The sequence below is a fragment of the Tinamus guttatus genome, unplaced genomic scaffold (assembly GCF_059628265.1).
Source record: "Tinamus guttatus ecotype Peru unplaced genomic scaffold, ASM5962826v1 Tinamus_guttatus_pri_ptg000942l, whole genome shotgun sequence".
NCBI classification, from domain to species: Eukaryota; Metazoa; Chordata; class Aves; order Tinamiformes; family Tinamidae; genus Tinamus; species Tinamus guttatus.
In genome coordinates, this window is record NW_028289476.1 from 1300437 (window position 1) to 1320769 (window position 20333).

General features: G+C 46.2%; 2 protein-coding genes across 3 annotated transcripts in view; both read right to left on the bottom strand.

Annotated features, from left to right (window-relative positions):
• Positions 1–488: 488 nt before the first annotated feature.
• Positions 489–6578, bottom strand: SEC11A (SEC11 homolog A, signal peptidase complex subunit). The gene is made up of 6 exons (XM_088538183.1): positions 6486–6578; positions 6290–6399; positions 5118–5267; positions 2581–2700; positions 921–978; positions 489–782 (listed from the first exon to the last, which is right to left on the bottom strand). Exons 1-6 carry the CDS (start codon positions 6534–6536, stop codon positions 732–734), a joined length of 540 nt encoding a protein of 179 aa, XP_088394309.1. The 5' UTR covers positions 6537–6578; the 3' UTR covers positions 489–731.
• Positions 6579–8807: 2229 nt separating this feature from the next.
• Positions 8808–20333, bottom strand: part of ZNF592 (zinc finger protein 592) — a 33944-nt gene continuing 22418 nt past the window's right edge. For both annotated transcript variants that reach the window (XM_088538235.1, XM_088538234.1), the window contains exons 5-9: positions 19889–20048; positions 17294–17563; positions 15462–15574; positions 11126–11261; positions 8808–9764 (exon numbers count right to left, since the gene is read on the bottom strand). In XM_088538235.1, coding sequence (XP_088394361.1) covers positions 9219–9764; positions 11126–11261; positions 15462–15574; positions 17294–17563; positions 19889–20048 — 1225 coding nt within the window. In that variant the 3' untranslated portion in view covers positions 8808–9218. The remainder of the gene's footprint in view (positions 9765–11125; positions 11262–15461; positions 15575–17293; positions 17564–19888; positions 20049–20333) is intronic.

Below are 20333 nucleotides of genomic sequence, written 5' to 3' on the forward strand. Positions count from 1 at the left end.
TCTACACAAGCAGAATCACATTCCAGACTGAAAATCCAAGGGGAAAAAAAAAAAAAAAAAAGGCTGTTGCAGGTGGTGATGAGGGCTTTCTCCTTTCAGATTATCAGGGCAGTGAAACTTTCAGGTGAGCTGCAAAAAAAGGCCAACCATGAGGATCACAAGGGACCCAGATTCTGTTTCCAAAACAGAAGCACATTTACCTTTTGCTTCCTACCTTTTTACATAGTCCATGCCCCAAAGCTGTGGGTATTTTCCATCCAAATTATTCTGTTACCTCATGCCACACTGAACACTTGTGGCAGCCAGAGCATTTCTCGGACACCGTTTCTTTCAGCAGTGCAAAAGTTAATCTTTTGCTATCTTCTGGCCAAAACACCTTGGGGTTCTTAAGCTTTTTACCTCAGTGTGATTTACAGAAACACAGAAATATTGAACTGCTCTACAGCACTTTGAGAGGAAGCTCAGCTTCAAAGGACAAACACGAACAGTTTGGCTTAAACTTTTAATATAAAAAACTCACCGATGTACAAAAATGCTAAAATGTGACAAACCATTGGAAATACTGTGATAACATTCGTCCTCACGCAGTAAAAAAACAAAACGAACCCAAACTGGCAAGAAGCTTTGAAATGTATGTTTTCCTCTTCCTCTCCACACATTGGACCAGCATCTACTTAAAACGTTCACCTAAAAAAACACGGCATCTTCACTATGAACTTCAGTGCAGTGGGCTACTCTCGATGGACCAGCACAAATAAACCCAGTAGAAAGAGGACTGCGTACTGCAAGAGAAAGGAGAAGAGTCAGGAGGGTGGAATCACATCTAAGGACACTGTAACATCCCGGCTCTATGTACAGAAATTTCTCAAAATTTTAGGAGGGGAGGGGGAAGGATGGAAGGACGACGAACAAGCTCTTACCTTAAATTTTGGATAGTCATTCATCAAGATAGTCACTATTCCAATATAGGGGACAAATCTATACAGAAAAAGAAAGTTCTATTAAAGCAAACAGGGTTTGAGGCTGATTATGGGCAAGCACTGCCCTGACACTGCAAGATGGAAGTGCCACTTGCAGTGTGCTTTGTCTCGCACTCTTGATCAACGGGACTTCTCCCTCCCAAGCAGTGAAGACATGGAAGTGGGGACTGAGTGAATATCCTCTCCCCAGGCGCGTTTTCCCCCATCCCTTCCTCAGCATGGGGCTCTGAACCCAGCAGCCTTCCTCCCTGCCTAGTTTGGAGGCCTTGACTGACATAACCAGCTGTTCTTTCCCACGTCAGCACCCATCTTTTTCCAGATTCTTGGCACTCAAAGGCTCAACGGCATCTTGCAGGAATCAGACCTAATTAGGTAGTGCTAGAAAAACATTACCCATTTCACCCAATGCTCCCTCGCTTGTATCTTCAAACAGGCTGGCTTTTCTTTAAGGCCACTCTAAGTGGAGCAGAGATCTGAAAGGCCAGAAGGGACTTTCTCCTAAGCTGCTCTTTTGGCTCAAACAAGGCACAGTCATTCAAATTACTCCTTGTTAAATACTGTCGTGCTGCAAAGGAATTCAACCAGCTTACAGAGCCACCACCTGCTCATCCTACTTCCCCCAGCTCCTTTTAGCACATTAAACCCACAATCCAGGTGCCAGCAAGTTTCTAGGCGTAAATGTTGGAAATAAAACATTGGTGTGGCACGAGCTGGTTATCTGAAGAGGAAGAAAGGGATAATCAGTGTCTGGCTGGCAAAGAACTAATTCAAGATTAAGGAATGACAGCGGAGCTGCCTCGGGATAGATGAATTCTGCGCAGAAGCAGTTTAGCTTGTAGGGTTCCCAGTGACCGCTCTAGCTGCGATGAAAACACGAGCAGCCCCACAAGGGAGCCAGATCACCAACCTTTGATTATTTTAATCCAAATACTCTTGATGTTTAATTGATGTGCCTCTCCGTGATTTTAAGTATCAAAAAAAAGTGTAAGGGTGAGCTGATTATAACTTTTTAGGGCAATTAGCAGGAAGAACAGGCTTTGTCAGCACTGCAGAGAGTGGAGCTCTTTCAACTAATTGCAGAAAGCCCTCAGAGGAAAGAACAACTTTTTTTCTTTAAAAAAAAAAAAAAACTGTGGAGATTAAAAATAGGTGGCAGTTTCCTCCTGCGAGGGAAAGAATTATTTAGCAAGCAGGCTGCCCTTAAGCTCTTTGTGAGCACTGATGAGAACATACACCCTTACAGCACCTGATTGTGCACACAAGGGATTGCACATTAAGAATTCACATCTCGCTTGCCTGCAAAGCCTGTGATTTGCAAGAGAGTTTTGATGAGCATTCTGATCACACCTCAACGTCTGGCTGTGCGCTGCCTTTGCACGGCGGCCGTTCAGCATCAAAATCTCAGCTCAACAAGATCTAAGTCAAGCTCAGAACTGAACGGCTTCTGTTTTTTTTTTTAATTCTACACATTACCTTTTGAGAGGCTTTTTGCCCAGGTCACACAAAACCCAGCAGGGAGAGTTCAGCAGGAGAGGGAGATTAACAGATAGCGCCAGGGGAGGGCACTGCAATAAGCTCCATCTTTCTCAGCTTCACTTACCCTCTTGCTCTTCCTACTACATCCTTTTTCTCCAGCCAGTGTTGCCCTTGTTTGTACAGCCCTCTGTCATCCACAGCGTTATTGTCTCCCTTGGTCAAAAATTTGATGTCACCGTTTTGTCTAGCAAAGATACGAATTAGGGGAGGAAAAAACAAAACTTGTCAACAGCTGTTCCAGAACAAGCACACAGGAACTAACACGAGGATAGCAGAAGCAATCACATCCTATACGTTCAAGGAAAATGAAATAGGGAAATTCATTCTGTTAAATACAGTGAAAAGCAGATTGTTTGGGAGAAAAAAAAAAAAAAACACCTACCAAGAAAAGAAAGAATCCTGGCCCCAGGCATGCTCAAAGCATGCAGCTTTCCTGCAGAGTTTAAGAACAGGACCAGCACAATAAGCTGCATCTTCATGGAGGTGCCGCTATCACAGCTGCACCTTTTGATTTCTCTTCCATTGATGCTTCTCTTGCTTTATATACAAATACAGGGCTATGCTCTGTGTTGCCATGGGGCTTTGGGGTTAAACTAGACAGTTTCCCCCGTAGCGGGCTGCAACAAGCTGAATCTTAGAAATAATTGGCAAAGGGAAACAGAATTCAAGACAGGATCCCGCTACGATCGCGTACGAACTCACGATGTGCCTGCATCTTGAACGCTCAATGCACCCCCTATAACCTTCATTTGCAGGAGACAGAACTGGAAAAGGCTTAAAACAGGTAACGAGGGCATTTAAAATTCTAGAGACACTCGCATAAGAGAAACAGACTGGGACTCTTCAGCCTGGACCAGGCAGAATGGATGGGAGAGAAGACAGCAGCCTATAAAGTCACAAATATCAGACAGCAACAGTCAAACTGGTTTTCACTGCCTCTTCTGATGCAAAACCTATGTGTTACTTGATATAAAAAGCTTGGGAAAACAAACAAACACACACACCACCAAAACCCAAACTAACCAACCAAAAAAACCAAAAACCAGACATCTCTTTAAAGCACCTTTGGCTCACATCTTTGGAACAGCAAATGCTCTAGGAGCTTAGAGATATAGCTTGTTAAAGATGAAGATACCCAAGGGTGCAGGTAATGTGGTTTCAGCTCTGAAGACTGATGGGTGACATCTCACCGAGCCAATTTCACTGCTCCAGCACGAGGAGCCCCCAGCCAAGCACCTCTGCTATCTGGAAGGCCAGTGAGAGCCAGTCTGGCCTCCCCAAGCTAAAACCACTAGCTCTGTTTTGGCTGTGGATTCCACATAGAGCAGACAAAAGAAAAAGAGAAAGAAAAATAAACCAAATTTGGGTTCACCTCATTTTCTCTGTGAAACGATGCTGACACAAATTGGAATTGGTTACCCCATAATCCATCAGAATGGGGCACGCAGTAACTTCAACACCCCCTGAGCTTTCACGGACACTTTTCACAGGCAGTTCTCACTTCAGCCAACCACTGCAGGAAGAAACTGTGAAGCACAACTGGCCATTTGGGGCTCAGTTCTTAAACTCCAAACTGGCACCAGAAAAAACATTCCTTAGCTAGTAAAAGGAGTGAATAACAACTCAGAATTCCCACCTGCAGCTTCAGTTCACAACACTCATTTATTTCTCAGTCACATCTTTACTAACAAAACCATCTTTTTTTAACAGAATCTAAATCTTTCTAAATATTTCTATTTAGAAGTGGATGAACTTCACAGATTCTTGGATTCCTGCTATGCTTTGCAGAAAGACTTTTTTTTTTCAGATCTAGTGCTGAGGCAGAGCCAGGAAACACAAAAAAAAGAAGGAATATCTGGAGATGAACTGTAGCACAGAGTACATGTCTCTGCTTCTCCCTCTCCCCTGCACTGCCTGAAGGCAAAGGGAGAAGACCCTGACCCTTCTTCCCTCTTCAATGACCGCTCCGAACAGCGGCCCACCCAAGCCATGAGCATGTTACCAGGGAGAAAGAAAGCAGCGTTTTACTTGAATAAGAAGCACCAAGAAGTGTGCATGCACCTCAAGAAGCATGCACGCACCATCTGATATCAAACTCACCATGAATACTGACCTTATTTTTGAATTAACATAGAATTTTTGATATAGAATAATTTGAACAGCAAAGAATTTCTCTCTCTAACAAAGACAGGTCGCTCACAGCTGTGGTTTAAGCCGGACCCTGAAAACGAGACAAACCTTCCTGCTGAGAAGAAAAGTTCCTATAGAGACCCCAGCCCCTGTACGACAACAGGAACCAGAAGCAGGAAAAAGCAGCTTTAATGGCACAAAAAATGTTAATTTATATGGGGAGATAAGGAAATTGGGAGCGACTCCTCGGCTTCTCAATCCTGCTAGAGGAACTTTCTGACTAAACAAAAGAGGAAGGTTTCATCCAGCTGAAAATTCCACATGGCTTCCTATAGCACCTGGGTATTTGTTACAGAAGCCCCATTCATTCATTCATTCATTCATTCATTCATTCATTCATTCATTCCCTCTAAAGAGATTAGCAAAACCACAATGAGACACACACGGCACAGCCCCAGCTTCTGCACATACTTCTCGTGGATTTTCAGGACCCGATGAACTATGGGGATCTCCCTTCCCTCTATCCTGAAGACCACGATCTCGCCCACTCTGATCGGATCTTCAATTCGGTTGGTCAGAAACAGGAGATCTCCTCTGTGAAACGCAGGCTCCATGCTGCCACTGGAGAAAACAAACAAAAAAGACAGAAAAAGAAAAGAGCAACCATTGAACAGTATTTAAACACTCAAAAACGGGTTTTGAATCTTACAGCCTCGTGAAAAAATGCTCAAAATGACCTTGGTATAGAGACCCCCTAAGAAAAGCCAAAGGATCCAAAAGGATTTGGAGATTGGGCCCAAATCTCCCCTCTATTACACTCAGATTTTCATCTGCTCTGCTAGCCCAAGTTCATATTTGCTGGTCAAAGAGAAATGGCACCAGGCAGCATTAACAGCGTGCCAAAGAGCTTAAACCTTCGAGAGTCTTACTGAAAAATAAAGGGGAGAGAACGAGCAGCATCTTCTCCATTCCTGCGCTCTCGGTGGATCTGGTGATAATGAGGTCCTGGTCCTTGTGCCATTTACACGCTTTGTCACAGGTAGAGAGAGGATCTCTGGGAACAAAGCGCTCCAAGCACAAGGCCCCTGGTGTCCCCATCTGTAGCAGACAGAGGGGAACGTACACAGCTAAGAACCCGTTACTGTGATGCCTCCCTTTGCTCGACCACCCCCCTGCGGGTGCCGCCATTCCAAGGGCTGTTCCACCTCCTTGGAAACGCGGTCGTGGCACCAGACTCAACCGCTGCAGTTTCACACAGGTTGGGCAGCACGAAAGCTCCGTGCAGACCCTCCAGCGCGGGACGTGTCCCTGTGTCACCCTGGGAAGCTGCCGCTCAGGAGAAGCTCAGGTCACCAAGATGGGACGTGACTCGCTGCCCTCATTTCCCGCCTCCCCTGCGCTTCACACACCGGCAGGAGGGAAGGGGAAGCCGCTCGCGTTCATTTTCCGCGTGTTTTGGTGCTTTTTTTCTTAACGGCATGTAGCGCTTAACACGGCAACGCGCTCGAGGGCCAGGGCACGCGGTCCCGCCGCGGTCCCGCGGGCCTTTGGGAAGCCAAAACGGGGCGCGCGAGCCGCGACACCGGGGCAGGGGCAAAGGGCGCCCCGACACCGCCCTCCCGCGCCGCGCGCGCGGGTTTTACCTCAGCACCACCACGATGGGGCTCTCGCTGCCCGTGGCCACCATGAGCCCCTTCCAGATCATGAGCGCGGACGAGACGATCATGCCGAAGTTGAGCACCTGGTAGTAGAGCTGCGAGAGGGGGGGGGGGCGGCGGCGCCGCGTGAGGGCCGGCGCGGGGCCCCCCCGCCCGCCGCGCCCCGCGCCCCCGCCCGCACCTGCCGCCGGTTCATGCGCCGGACATCGTCCAGGAAGTCCAGCGAGAGCATCGCGGCGCCGCCGCCGCGCCGCCGCCCCGCTTCCGCCCGCGCCGCCGCCGCTTCCGGCGCCGGGCCTCGGGGGCGGGGCCGCGGGGGCGGGGCCGCGGGGCGGCGCGGGTGGGCGGGGCCGCAGGGGACAGGAGCGGTGACAATGGGTGACACGGGGTGACAATGGGTGACAGGGGGACGGATGTGACAGGGAGGTGGTGTGGAGGGGGCAGGTGGCAGGGCAGGCGGCAGGACAAGTGACAGGGAGGTGAAAGTGGTAGCAGTGAAGGTGATAGGACAGGTGACAGGAGCAGTGACAGGATAGGTGACAGCAGCCATGGCAGGACAGATGACATGGGGTGACAGGAGATGTGACGGATGTGACAGGAAGCTGACACAGAGGTGCTGTGGAGTGGCAGGTGGCTGCGAAGGTGACAGGACAGGTAACAAGGAGGTGAGAGCGGTAGCAGTGGAGGTGACAGGACAGGTGACAGTAGCGACAGGAGCAGTGACAGGACAGGTGCTGTGGAGGTGACAAGTGACAGGAGCGGTGCTGAGAGGTAGCAGGAAGTGTCGGGCAGGTGACAAGGGAAAGGGACAGGTGACAGAGCAGTGACCAGGAGACAACAGTGGGGCTGGCAGGAGCAGCGCTGGGAGGTGACGGGGTGGCAGGGGAGGTGACGGGGCAGGTGGTGACGGAATCTTGGGGGCTGACACCCAGCGAGCGACACGGCCCAGCAGCGGGTTCCCTGCTCCGTCACCCAAAACAAAGCTGGTGACACCGCAAAATTCCACACGGGAATTTGGCCAGGGACCTGCCGCCACGTCCTCTGCCAGCCATTGCAATGGTGGGAGCTGCCACCATCCCTGGGGACAAGGGTGGTTAGACCCCATGTCCCCCGGCACACATGACAGCCGGCTAAATGCAGCAACCGCTCCCTGGTAGGGAACACGTTCACGGGTGGCATCGCGGCAGGCTGGTTGCCATCATGTGGAGCAAAAATTACAGCCCATTGAGGTGTCACCTGCTAGCGTGGCTCGCAGGACACCTTGTGTCAGGCCTCGTGCCTCCAGGACTGCAGCTGCAGGCACAGACAAGGTCTTTGGGGAGGCACAACCTGGTGGCAGGAGGTTTGGGGTGCTCCGATCACGTCTGCAGGAGAGGACCCTGCCACCTCCTTGGCATTCCCGCATCCTGGCTCTTCACGAGCAGCGCCGCTCCGCTCCTGCACCCTGCCGGAGAAGCCGGGCTGGGCCCCTAGGCTCTGAGGATGCAGAGGATCCTCTTCATCCTTCTTTTTCCTTTTATTTTTTTTAGCTGCACCAGGACACACTTGGAAAACAGTGCTCCGCTTTCTGCACCGGCTTCCCCACATCGTCTAGGAAGAACCGAGCCCAGGCGGGCGTTGTTGGATGCTTTTATTTGAAATACTTTGAAGTAAACATTATAGCAAGGCACAAATGCCACTGCAGATTAAATAGATATGTGATGGCTTGGGAGTGCCCCCTGCTATCGTTACTCTACGTAGGCTACCTGGTAAAACATTCCCTAGGCTAATGTACACGGTATCAAAAAATACAAAGAGTCCAAACTGTTTGTATCAAAACACATTGAGACAAGAAAGTGAGCAGTTCAAATGCAATAAGATAAATAGTTCTTAAATTATTTAGACATTGTCATAGTAAACAATAACGAGCAGGATTCTGGCTCAACATAAAAAACAAAACAAAATGGTATAGAAGATAATTATATTACACAAAAGTATGTGTTTTTTGAGGGGAGGAAGTGACGCAACGGTATGGACAGAGAGTCAATATGACTACATGGAAAGAAGCAGCTCCAAAGTAATACATAAAACTGAGATAGGAGGAGAGCTCTGGAAGGAGCCGGAGCTTCAACCTAGAGCTGAGCCCGGCCAAGGGCTGCGCCCACCTCCCACGGCGACACGCGGCAGCCGACGCGTCCCCCGGCCCGTGACCGCCAGCCACATGTGAATCTCAGCTCTGAGATTCTCTCTGAGGAGGATTCAAATCCACGGCATTTCATTTAATTCCCTGGTGGGAAATAAGACTGCTACGAGGGCAATGACAAAACAAACAAACAAACAGAAACAATAAATCCAAAGCTTGGGTACAATGTAGGGCTCGTGCCCGTCCAGAATGCAGAAGGTCGTGGATCAGCCAACAGAGTCCCGACAGACGTGGTTCGCATGAGGCAGCATTATGAATTAAAAATATGGCCAACAAAGGCAGGATGGGAAGAGAAAAACAAGTCATAAATACCAGAAGGAAAGAAAACAAGACCGGGAAGGCAAGGCTGGGGCTCCAGGCAGAGGCCGAGGCAGTGCACGCTCAAAGGAAGAGAGCTCATCGTTGCAGAAAGTGCTCCTTGATCCTCAGGAGATGGACAAATTCCAGCGAGGAGTCTCGCCCTGCTTTCCCTTGTCACCTCTCTGATCTGGCAGAGATTTTAGTGCTTAGGATGCAACGACATTTTGTTCTTTTTTTTTTTTTTCTCCTTTTCTTTTTTTTTGAATTTCCCTTACAAATAGAAGTTAACGGAAAGCAATGTCCATCCCGAGAAACCAGCAGAATACTTAAAAGGTTTGCCCCATCCCCACCTGGTATTTTGAGTAAACTCCCCCCCCGAACAAACAAACAAACAAAAAACCCCAAACAACCAAAAAGGGTTTTTGTTGTTGTTTAAGTCTTAAGAGACTTTGAATGATTGCTCTGAGAGGTGCTATTAGGACCCTCCATGCCACACGTCTGACTGTGTTCACAAAGAGCTGAGTCAGTCTTGCACTCTCTGCATTTCAGGTCATCTTCTTCTGCTGTAGTGTTCATCTCACCATTGTACCCCTCATGTCCATTCTCACTCGCCTCTGGTTGTAATTTCTCCCTCTCCTCTTCTCCCTCCTCCTGCTCTTCATTGTCATCATCATCATCGTCGTCTTCCTCCTCCTCCTCCTCCTCCTCTTCGTCTTTCACTTTATGAACGATGAAGAGGTGCCTGTTCAGGGAGATCTGGGATGTGTAACACAAGCCACAGAACAAGCACTGATACGTGGAGCTGTCCGTCTTGTGCTGAGGTATGTGCTGCTGAAATTCCGTGCTGATGTCTGTCGCAAATCCGCACTTAGCACATTTCCAGGGTGCCCTCAGTTTTTTGGCTGGTGGCCCGTCTGAACCCGCAGTGGTCTCTGCCTGACCCAGCTCATCTGTCGACATCCTCTTTGGAGATTTTGCCTTAAAAATAAGATGTGAGAGTTACTTCGTTTTGCTAGCAGCATGTCAGAGCAAGCACCTTAGCTTGCTCAATTCCATGCACGTATCTAAAGGCATTTGAGGGGAAAAACACACCGCTATTTTGTTACAAACTAAAACGAAGCCACTTCTAGGGTCTCCCACTGTGTTGTCTTTTCTGCAAGTACCTCGACACCTCAGCTCACTGCAAGCTCAATCCCAGCAGCTTGCACCTTCATCCCAATATGCAGCATCTCAGCTGCTATCCTCCTGCATGAGTTGGGAGATCTGAGAGGGATTGATTGTATGGAGATATGATGGGGAGGATGGATTTGAACGTGATGAGGAAAATAAGAAGGGTCAGAAAAGGGAAACGTGACGAGAAGAAGCCTGCTGCATGGTCACAGCTGAGGGACACGGGGATCGTAACCCTGAGGGCTGCTCACTTGCACACGCTATTTCACATGACCTTTTTACCTATGTCTCTGCTTAAGGCACAGTCAGGGCTGTGTTTGCAGACCCAGTGGGAGACCCATGAAGTTACTGTCTGTCCACGATTTTGGCCAAGTGTGCCCTGAACACAGCAGTTCTGCTGGGTGGAAGCAGCAAACAGCCCTGGAAGGACATTCCTGGGCTGATCCATGCGTTTCCGTGTCACTGCAGGCAGCACACAAATATATGGCATAAATACAGTGGGGAGTCAATCGTGATCCCTCTGCACTACACTACAAATGAATGATAATTAATAACAAGGAAAACCTACTTATAGAGTAAACGGAGTAAAGAAACTCATTCAGCCAACCTCTCTCCCTTCCCCAAACCAATCCAAAATAAAATTAGCTGAACATTAACATTTGTTGAATAAATTTGCCCAGTTCTACTTAGGAGAAACGCAGTTCTTCTAGGTAGCAGGTCTAGTAAGATTTTTAAATGGAAAAGGAATCTTTACTTAGGTAACAATAAAAGCAAGGTAGAAAACAGGAAAAATCGTATGAGGTTACTGGACCTCAAGGAAACAGAATATATCACACAGAGAAAAACCAGGGCAATTACAAACCTAAATTAGATCTGGTTATATAAAAGACTGACAAAAGGCCACAAGAGCACAGGGTCCCACGTTCTAAAGTATCTTGAAAAAATGTAAGATACTCTGCCCCGGTGCTGCTGCAGCTCAGCTACGCTCTCACTTTTGTTCAAAACGGTGTCAAAATGAAACCAAGTGGGTGGAGTTTAGAGAAGAGGAAAGAAATCTGCTGTATGGATGAGCGGGCCTTGCTGCTGCAGGGCTGCAGCTCGATGAGACCCCCTAAGTGAACAGCTACTCGCCAGGGATATTTATGTTTCAATGAAAATGTATCAGTTACTTCTGCTGTGTCTCTCTCTGGAACTTTTGCTTTGGCCATCTGGGATAAGTCCGGGTTTTTGATGCCATGCATGAGACTGATGTGGTTCTCCAGCATGAACGGTTGAGGAAATGTCTGGTTTTCATCTGTGCAGTACCTTGGAAACACAAAAGGAGGAAAAATATTAGAGCATAGGCCCAACTGCTCATTTCTATACAAACAGCCTTTAGTTAGGTGTCAAACCAATAGATGTCATTGCAGACGGAAGCTGGTGAGTAATGCACAATTAAGATTACCAAAATATGCAGCAAATTGCTGTTTTAATAACAAAACATTATCCCTAATGGAAGTCAACAGCAGTTCAGAGTAAGCATGAAGGAGAATGAAAATAGGGCACTTATTTATGGTACATTAGCAAATAAATACCAGGAGTAGCAGTGATGAGGCCCCCTGTGACACATGTTACACTGGCACAAGATAAATATTCGAGGTGGAAAAAGGGTGATGGGAGCAAATTTACTCTCAGGTAAAGAGAAACCACGTGAGGAACCAGCGCACAGAGGGACCCTGTGACTCGTGTGACCCAAGTTCAGCACCCAGATGTCCCAAGCACCGGTGTAGTATCTCCTCTCCAGACCATTGCAACACACAAAGTTCGTGTAACACTGTTAAACTTGCAGCTTTGATAACGATAATGTAGTCAAAAACATCTGCAAATACGTAGCTCATATATATACAGGTTAAGAGTTGATGGGATTCAATAGCTATGCAAGAACACGGCTGAACCTTCCAAAGGTCTCCAGCAGGTTGAAGGAGGTGATCCTGCCCCTCTTCTCCACCCTGGTGAGGCCACATCTGGAGTACTGTGTCCAGTTCTGGGCTCCACAGGATAAGAGGGATGTGGAGCTGCTGGAGAGAGTCCAGCGCAGGGCCACAAGGATGATCAGGGGCCTGGAACATCTGCCCTATGAGGAGAGGCTGAGGGAGCTGGGCCTGTTCAGCCTGGAGAAGAGAAGGCTGAGAGGGGACCTGAGCAGTGTCTACAAGTACCTCAAGGGAGGCAGTGAGGAGGATGGGGCCGGCCTCTTTTCACTGGTGGCCACTGATAGAACTAGAGAAAACAGCCAGAAACTGAAGCTTCCAAAGTTCCACAGGAACTTGAGGAAAAATTAACAGTGAGGGTGCCAGAGCACTGGAACAGGCTGCCCAGAGAGGTTGTGGAGTCTCCTTCTCTGGAGATCTTCAAAACCCGCTTGGATGCAGTCCTGTGCCACGTGCGCTAGGTGACCCTGCGCTGGACTAGATGACCTCTAGAGGTCCCTTCCACCCTTAACCATTCTATGATTCTATGAAAGGGGGTGACCAGTATCACCTGCTAACCTCTCCTCCCTGATGCCTGAGGTCTACTGGAAACAAGGTCTTGCAGCCACATTAAAAATAAAACAATAATCCCTGCAGCATGGGGAAGTCCACACTGGACTCCATGAGGAGCTGGGAAACCCAGGTCCACTTCTAACTCCTCTGCTTCATGATGCGGGGAAGGTCTGCAAGCTCTGCATCAACACAAGAAATTAGGAAAGCAAGACAAGACTTCTGCCAAGCACATAAATTACAATTGAAATGTGGGCAGCAAGAGATGAAAAGCAGCAGACAGAGGACGAAGAATAAGTTCCCTACTGATCATCTAGCTCCTTTACTAGATGGAAATTAAACAACAGTTAGTAATGATGTGAAAAGGCAGACATGCTCACTAAATATTTCTGTTTTTTAACTGAAACCACTTGGATGATAAATCAATATTTAATAATGATGGGATTTTTCTCCCTCATGGAGGCAGTAAGAGCAGCTATTAAGTAGCATTTATCAAAAATAAACATTTCTAAAATCAAGCGTTCTACACAGCCTGTGCTTAAAACTTGGAAAATAACTGCCAGTTCCGATAACAATAACCAAGTGAATTATGGAGGAAAAAAAAAGACAAAACATCCGATTATTTTGCAATTTGCTGCAATTTGGAATCCTTCCCATGTGGGCAGGGAAAGATGCTTTCCTAACCTTCATTACTCTAGTAGCAAGCTTGGCAGAAGGGTGCTCAGGCAAATCCTCCATCACTAATTTCTCCCTAAAAAGTTAACAGAAGGCAGAGACCTAAGCAGGGCAGAGAGAAAAGGAGAAAATCACATGTTGAAACGTCAAAGCAAGGGGGAGACGGCCTACAAGAAAGTGTGTTGCAAGATATACTCAGATGAATTAGAAATTTACTCATACTTCCATATTTCACATGGAACTATGCAGGAGTAAAGGGACTGACATGAAGTCAAGGCACTAAAAACTGGGAAGGGAACAACAGTGAGTAGCAAGACTGACACAAGGCCTGGTAGGAGGAAGGAAAGCAGGTATCAGAACCCAACGAAAGATACATGGCCTTAAAGAGGACATGAAACAGCCAGAGGAGGAATTTAAAATGATGAGAGGATGTATAAGTGACAGTAGCAAAGCTGGACAAACTAGGGACTGAACCTGTTGAGAAACACAGAGGCTGTGGAAAACAGCAGCTAGGTAAAGACCAGAAGGACAAAGATTCCCATCTACTACTGTAGAGGCTTTCCTTGGTTCCAGTGTGCCCAAGGATGAAGATGGTTGGAGGTGCCTCTGAGGGCAATCAAAGATGGGGCGTGTAAATAAGGAGAAGAACAACCAGAGACTGAATATCCAGACACACCAAAGTCAATCAGATGACAAAGCAAAGACCAAAGAGAAGACCTTGGACCCAAAGAGAAGCTGTTGAAAGTGCTGGGACAAGCGTTTCAAGAAAGTGATTTAATCTGAAGGATGCCAGGACCTCAGTAAGTCTGTCACTGCTATAATGAAAAAGAACACAAACCCTACCCAATTAAAACTTCATGGGTGCATTTTGAGTAGGGGAAATTATCAGCTGGAGAATTAAACACAACCACGGTTCATTTGAAGGTGTAGTTGGGTCTTCTCTACTGCAGATATGATACCACTTTGGGTACTCGGGTGAAGCTTTGCATGTCCAACTGCCTGTTGTTCTGAAAAGCAACAGAAAAACTGAACTCCTGCATCTATACACACTAATGTGTACGACAGGCTGGCAAGCCCCAGGTTATTATGCATTTCTATAGAAATGCTTCGTCCCAGCTAGGCGTTAACGTTCACTGCACGACACTTCCACTCAGCAAACAAGTGGGCCAGAGAGTGGATTTACACAAGCCAGGTACATGAAACTCCTTAAACCACTGCCTGCAAACATATAATGGAACAAAATATACTGGGGGCCAATGTTTCGTCTTCTCCAAAGATGCCAAGTCATATCTCAGCACACAGAAATGGTAAGCACAGAAGTCCTGGCTCAAAAACGCATGGGGAACTCACTCCTTAATGGTGTTGTCGGTACTTCGGCCATTTATTAAAAGCTACTTAGGCTCACGGTGCTGCCCAGAGAAATAAAGCACATGAGGGAGGTACTCTTCAAAACAGCCTTTTAGTAATTTTAAGTGCAGCAAATGGATAGAAAAAATTGTCTTAGAAATACTTGCACTGAACCAAAATTTTAGTTAAACAACTAATCCCACAACCTATGTCACAGGAAACTTTCTTATGAGTAGAAATGTGCTTTAATTGGTTTTCAGAGGGATGTCTCAGAATGAGAGAGTAATCGGGTAGGCATAAATGCTTCATGTGCGACTTATGCTATTACAATAGACTAGAACACAATGACTGTGGAGGCATTTTTATAATCATTGCACTGCTCCCTGAAATGAGACAGCATTTGGAGGCTAAAATGCTCATTGGCAGCGATATTCACTCATTGCTGATCGACGAAACTCACTGGAGGTCTCCAGATCCATTTTCCAACTTCGAGGTCCATCCTTCCAAGGAAATCCTGCAGGCTTAATCCTGTCCTGCAGCTTGGCAGTCAGCTCTTGCTTGTGTAAAGACTGGTGGTGAGATCATGTGCCTTGATTTGTTTTATACCCCTATTGCACCATTTTTGCACCACTTCTTTCTTTCCATGGGGAAGGCACAGGAGTCATGCACGACTACACAAATTAGGAATCAATGTGAGACTGGCCCAGTATTTTATCGGCCATTTCACAAAAGCATGGAATATAACTCTCATTTTGCACCTGCACTATGTTTCCAAAGAGAATTTTGCAGCCAAAACCAAGGACTTTAGTCATCAATTCTCTCACGTCTAACACATTCATCTTTCCATTCTCCCTCAGCACTTAGGAGCCTGGAGCAGATTGCAGCAGACATGATCTCTTACAAAGGGTTTGAAAGTCCAATCTGTTGCTGAAACGCAGTTCGAAGAAGGGCACTGAGGACTTACCAGCAAGTGTAAACTTTCTTTGCTGTGTCGTGGTTATTGCGGATGTGTCTGCGCAGACTGTTGGAGGCATTGAAGGAGCGTTCGCACTGCCGACAGGGGTATCTCTTCATGGGCTAGCAGAAGAACAGAAACATCTTTTAATAAAGGGGAGATGGAAGACATTGACTGGATTCTACAACAAGCTGTTCCCCTGGACCTCATCTCTCAGTTGCAAAAAATCCCTCTTCCATTCAAAGAGAGATTTTGTTGTCTCTTATATGCATAGCCCAATGGTTGACTAATCTCTGCACTGGTTTTCTAGAAACCAGGACAAGTTAAAGCATATGCCTCTTTTTTTTTTTTCTTTTTCTTCCTTTTTTTTTTCTTAATAGGCATCACATTAGTTACTCCTGCTGTGGGTCCACTTCACTATAGGACCCTCTGGAATTAATTCAGCAGTCACAAAATGATCTCCAGCCCTAACTTGCACAGAACCCTCTGAAAAACGTTCTGCTCTTTGGGTTCCTGCTGGTTGTTTCGGCGGGAACCAAACAGAGGGAAAGGAGCAGACATCAGACACCATCTCTGCTATGCTAAGAGCAGGTAAAACTCCTGTCCTCTCCCCCCAGATAAGGCAGGTTCACTTACCCTTCTCTTTCCTCTCATTTCCACATAATAAAAAGTAGGATGTTAGAGAGCATCAGACAGCCCCAGTTGCACCCATTTATTTCTATGTCTCCTGATGTAACTCTGCCCTCTAAATATCATCCTTCTTTTCCTACATCTATCTGAAATATGCTCCTTGGCAGAACCCACCTTCAAGTCTTTCTGGACTTTTTTAATGGATGAATGTGTGTATTAACTCTTTGGCAAATTTCCTACTTCTGTAGAAGTAGAATGGGGAATCCAGCAGTCTCACCATGACCCAATCTTCTCCTCTTGGCATTAGCAAGTGCACAATCACACACTCCCCAATTCAAGCTAGAGGGAATCATGGATGATGATCCAGATTTCCACAGTCTCTGCACAGGGGCCTCGAAATAAGAGTGACTCAGTGCATCAAATGAGAAGTCCTGATACCAAAGTGCTAAGAAAACTGGCTGCACACGACATCTTGGCCTATGTTCTGTGAGTGAGTGAGAATTAGCTTGACAGAACTAGGTCAAAATAATACAAGACTTCGGCGGTATAAAAACAACAACATTGAGATTTACACTTCCTAAAATGATAGCTCTGTGCAGTGAGGTTGGCAATTACAAAGATCTTCCACAGTCAGTCGTCCCATGATACTCAGCAAACAAAACTTTGATTAGAGGAACTGCATTTCCTTCCTTAACTTTATGTTCCATTTGTTTAGGCCACTTTTTACAGTAACTACAACTGTACTCCCAGTTACATTTTTGCTCAGAATACAGTCCATGCTATGCTGCACTGGATCATGGGGTAGGTCTGTATCATCCCTAACATTGTCCTACTAGAGGAAGAGTATCTGCTGAAGGAAGCTGTAAATACAACTCAGGAGTGTTCCTCCTCGTGCTGCTGCCTGTTGCGAAGATGCAACTCTCTGTCCACTTCCTCAAATAAGCAGATGACAAAACCTGACACTAGACACTATTGGGAGAAGGGACAGCAAAAAAGGATGAGGTACACAGGCTGCTGGACGTACTACCAAGGACATAAAGTGGGCCTACAACACTCCATCTCATTATTTCATTCTGGCCTCCTCCTCGCACTCTTCACTGAGTTGACAGACACGTTCTCAGTTGCTTTTTGCCCCAAATATTAATCATTATCAGATTGTGCTATTTAAAGGATCTTGTTATGTAGCTCAAGCATTTCATTTGTGTCCTTACCATTCCATGGTTTCTCTTCATGTGGGACACATAGGTTTCCCGATCGGGGATCCACTGTGAACACTCCTTACAAGTCCAACCACTTCTTCTCAGTCTGGACTTTGATTCGTGGTCCACCCTCATGTCCTTCCTCGTGAGGGAGGAGTGGGAAGTCCCATTGGCTACGGACAGATCCTTTGGTGCGGTGTGAACCTGGTTCCTCGATGCCTTCTCAGACTTCTGTCTAAAGTTTATGAGCTCCTCAGGATTCTGGGGGACTCCATGAACACCCTGAATAACAATAAGAATTGAATCAAACATGGCATTTGTACATTATATGTTTATAAACTGAGATACATTATAATATTTATCATTTAAATAAATAACCTAAGCCCCCTAACAACAATATGTTCATGACTTGCCCCAGTAAATCCTCCTGTTTCCCCATGAAATCGTTTCTAAAGCTTTGCCTGACCAAAGATTTTCCCACAGAAACACAAAGCTCTCATTTACGTTCCCTGCATGACAACAGCAGCTCCTTGGTGCTGTCTGTTCAACATTTGGGATGAGAACTCCGGTAAAAAAAAAGGGAAGATATAATGATGTAATGAAAGAGCAATGTTAATTATCATTATTTCAAGAGTCTGAATGCTAAAAAGACACAGAGCTGGTAAACTATATAAAACATTTGCTGTTTTCTTGGGACCTCCAAAGCTGCTTGATCTTTGCTCAAGGGAAAAGACAACCTCTCACTGTTTCTCCAGCCCTACTTTCTACAATCTCACATCTATCGCTACATACATTTTCACAGTTCAAGACTTTGCTCTTTTACAAATAAAAGCGAGTATTAAGCCAAAAAGTAGCTTTATAAGGAGTATTTCTTCAGGCTTCTTGGCCATTCAAAAGGCCAAAATCCAAAGTCCAAAATCCAAAGTCCTCCCAGAAGTTATTTCGACAAAGAAAACTGAACATAAAAAAAAAAAATCCAGAAACGAAGAGCTGTGGGAAAGCAAAAGCAAATAAAATAGCAACATACCAACAAAACCTCAAGAAACTCCCCTAGGAACAGCAATGGTTCATCCGCACAAAAGGATAATTTAGAGGTTTAATTGTGCACAATAATTCATAACTGGTGAAGTTTCAACACACAGAAGCCCCAGGCCTCTGGAAGTCCTGCCCTGGGGCAGACACTGAGCAACAACTTCCAACTGCAAGGTCGGTCCTGTCTGCTCCGCACCTGAGCCGGCCGCTGTCCGCAGGAGCCGTGGGGGAACCACGGCCGGAGCCGCGGCACCGCTGCCTGCCTAGGCCAACACAAACCCTGCACGTTCCTCCCCGTGTGGAAAGCCAAGGAGTGTTTGATGGGCAAAGAACACATTAGTACCCATTATTCCATTCCTCCTGCTATTACGCCACAGAAGGAGAGAAAATGATACAAAATAATTAAAAAAAAAGCAGCATGGAAAAGCAAACTGACTTCACTGCAGAGACAACAATGGTAACCAGACCATCTAACTCCTACTCTTATATTTTAACAAGAGAAAGGCAGAAAAGACATGAAGGCACAAGGTTTCTTTACTTTTTATGTGGGCAAAAATCAGAGAGCACCTACGATGAATTCAGGAGCCCGAATTGGCCGGAGAGATCGGCTTGTGCAACTATTACTCTGCAACAGCCAAAAAAGCTTCTTCAGTTGCCATCTAAGATCCAGCGAGGGTCAAATGTGGCTTTGGAGTTAAAAGTCAAAAGTTTTGCATTCAAGGTGTCAGAGCACCGGGGCACAAACTGTTGCAGGCTGATGCTAGGACTGCAATTTGAAATGAGCTGCAACAAGTTGTGCACCTCAAGCTCATTTAATAGCACTGGGTTTGAACGACTCTTTGGAAGTCCTGTCCTTAATCTCAGCTCTATTTTCTCTGCTATAATAAGGGATAATTAGTAATCATCAACTTCACAGGAGGGCTTCATATTTTAATTCATTAACACAGGGAAAGTAATCCCAGATTTGCAAGTTAAAGGTATAGGGGTGAGAGCAAAGAGGCAGTTTTGAGTGGTTTTCACTTTCGGGAGTGTGCAAACCAAACTTCCTGCTTTTTTAAAGCACAAGTATAAACAAAATAAAATCCGTGATTTAAACAATTCTTTCTAATCAAAGGCAAGTAAGACTTTGCAAGCTCTTCTTTCCCAGAACGCCGTCAAGAACTCCTCCAAGAGGATTTCCATGGCAGCGTTGTTGGATAACTGTACATACAGCCGCACTGACGGAAACAACAATAAATGTAGAAATGTGGAAAATAACAGGCTTTTCATATGTATAAAAGTGCTATGAATGGTAGTGAAATTACTGCACTGCTTCTTGGAATATGAGCTACAGTTGAAAGAAAAGCATGCTTGGAAGTGCTTTCCATATCCCTAGCATAAATAACTGCCTGTACTACTACCCATGTTTCCATGTTTCCAGAGGGCTAGAAGTTTTTGTAATGTATTTTTCCACTAATGTGTTGACTAATCCAAACTTGCTGCTTCTTCCAACCATCCCCTTTCGCAGGTGCTGCAAACTCTCCATGGGCTCAGAAAATAAGCCCTCGTATCAGTAAGCTGGTGGCCGTCACCTACCTTAACGTGCTGCATCAACTGCTGTTTCTGCATATACACCAGCTGACACTGTGGGCACTTAAACACTCCCACTAGCAGCTTGTTGGTATTCTGCTGAAAGTGCTCCTGCAGCAGCTTCTTCTTGTTAAAGACAGTCTCGCAAGAGCATTTGTAGATCACCCTGGAGAAATTCAAAGAGAGGAAAAAAAAAAAAGTAAACTCTCTCTTCGTTATTTTTCTCGAGACAGTGGAAAGAGCCATCTCAGCAACTTTGCGCTTCCGATGAGCTCTGCCTTCTTGGTTCACTGTCAGCACGCACCCACATGGACCACTGAACCACTAGCTTGGTTGGGAAGAACAAGAGAGCGCCTCAGGCACCTACCACAGTTTTCCAAAAATAAGTTTGCTTAGATGCATCTGCATAACTACCTGCGTGCGTGAAAGTAGGTGTAGATATGTGGGAGCA

Coding starts and splice junctions, on each gene's coding strand:
- SEC11A (XM_088538183.1), bottom strand. CDS start 6,536: ATGCTCTCGCTGGACTTCCTGGACGATGTCCGGCGCATGAACCGGCGG. Junction 6,400..6,485: donor GGCGCATGAACCGGCGGCAG/GTGCGGGCGGGG, acceptor CCCCTCTCGCAG/CTCTACTACCAGGTGCTCAA. Junction 979..2,580: donor GTAGTAGGAAGAGCAAGAGG/GTAAGTGAAGCT, acceptor TTTTCTGTATAG/ATTTGTCCCCTATATTGGAA.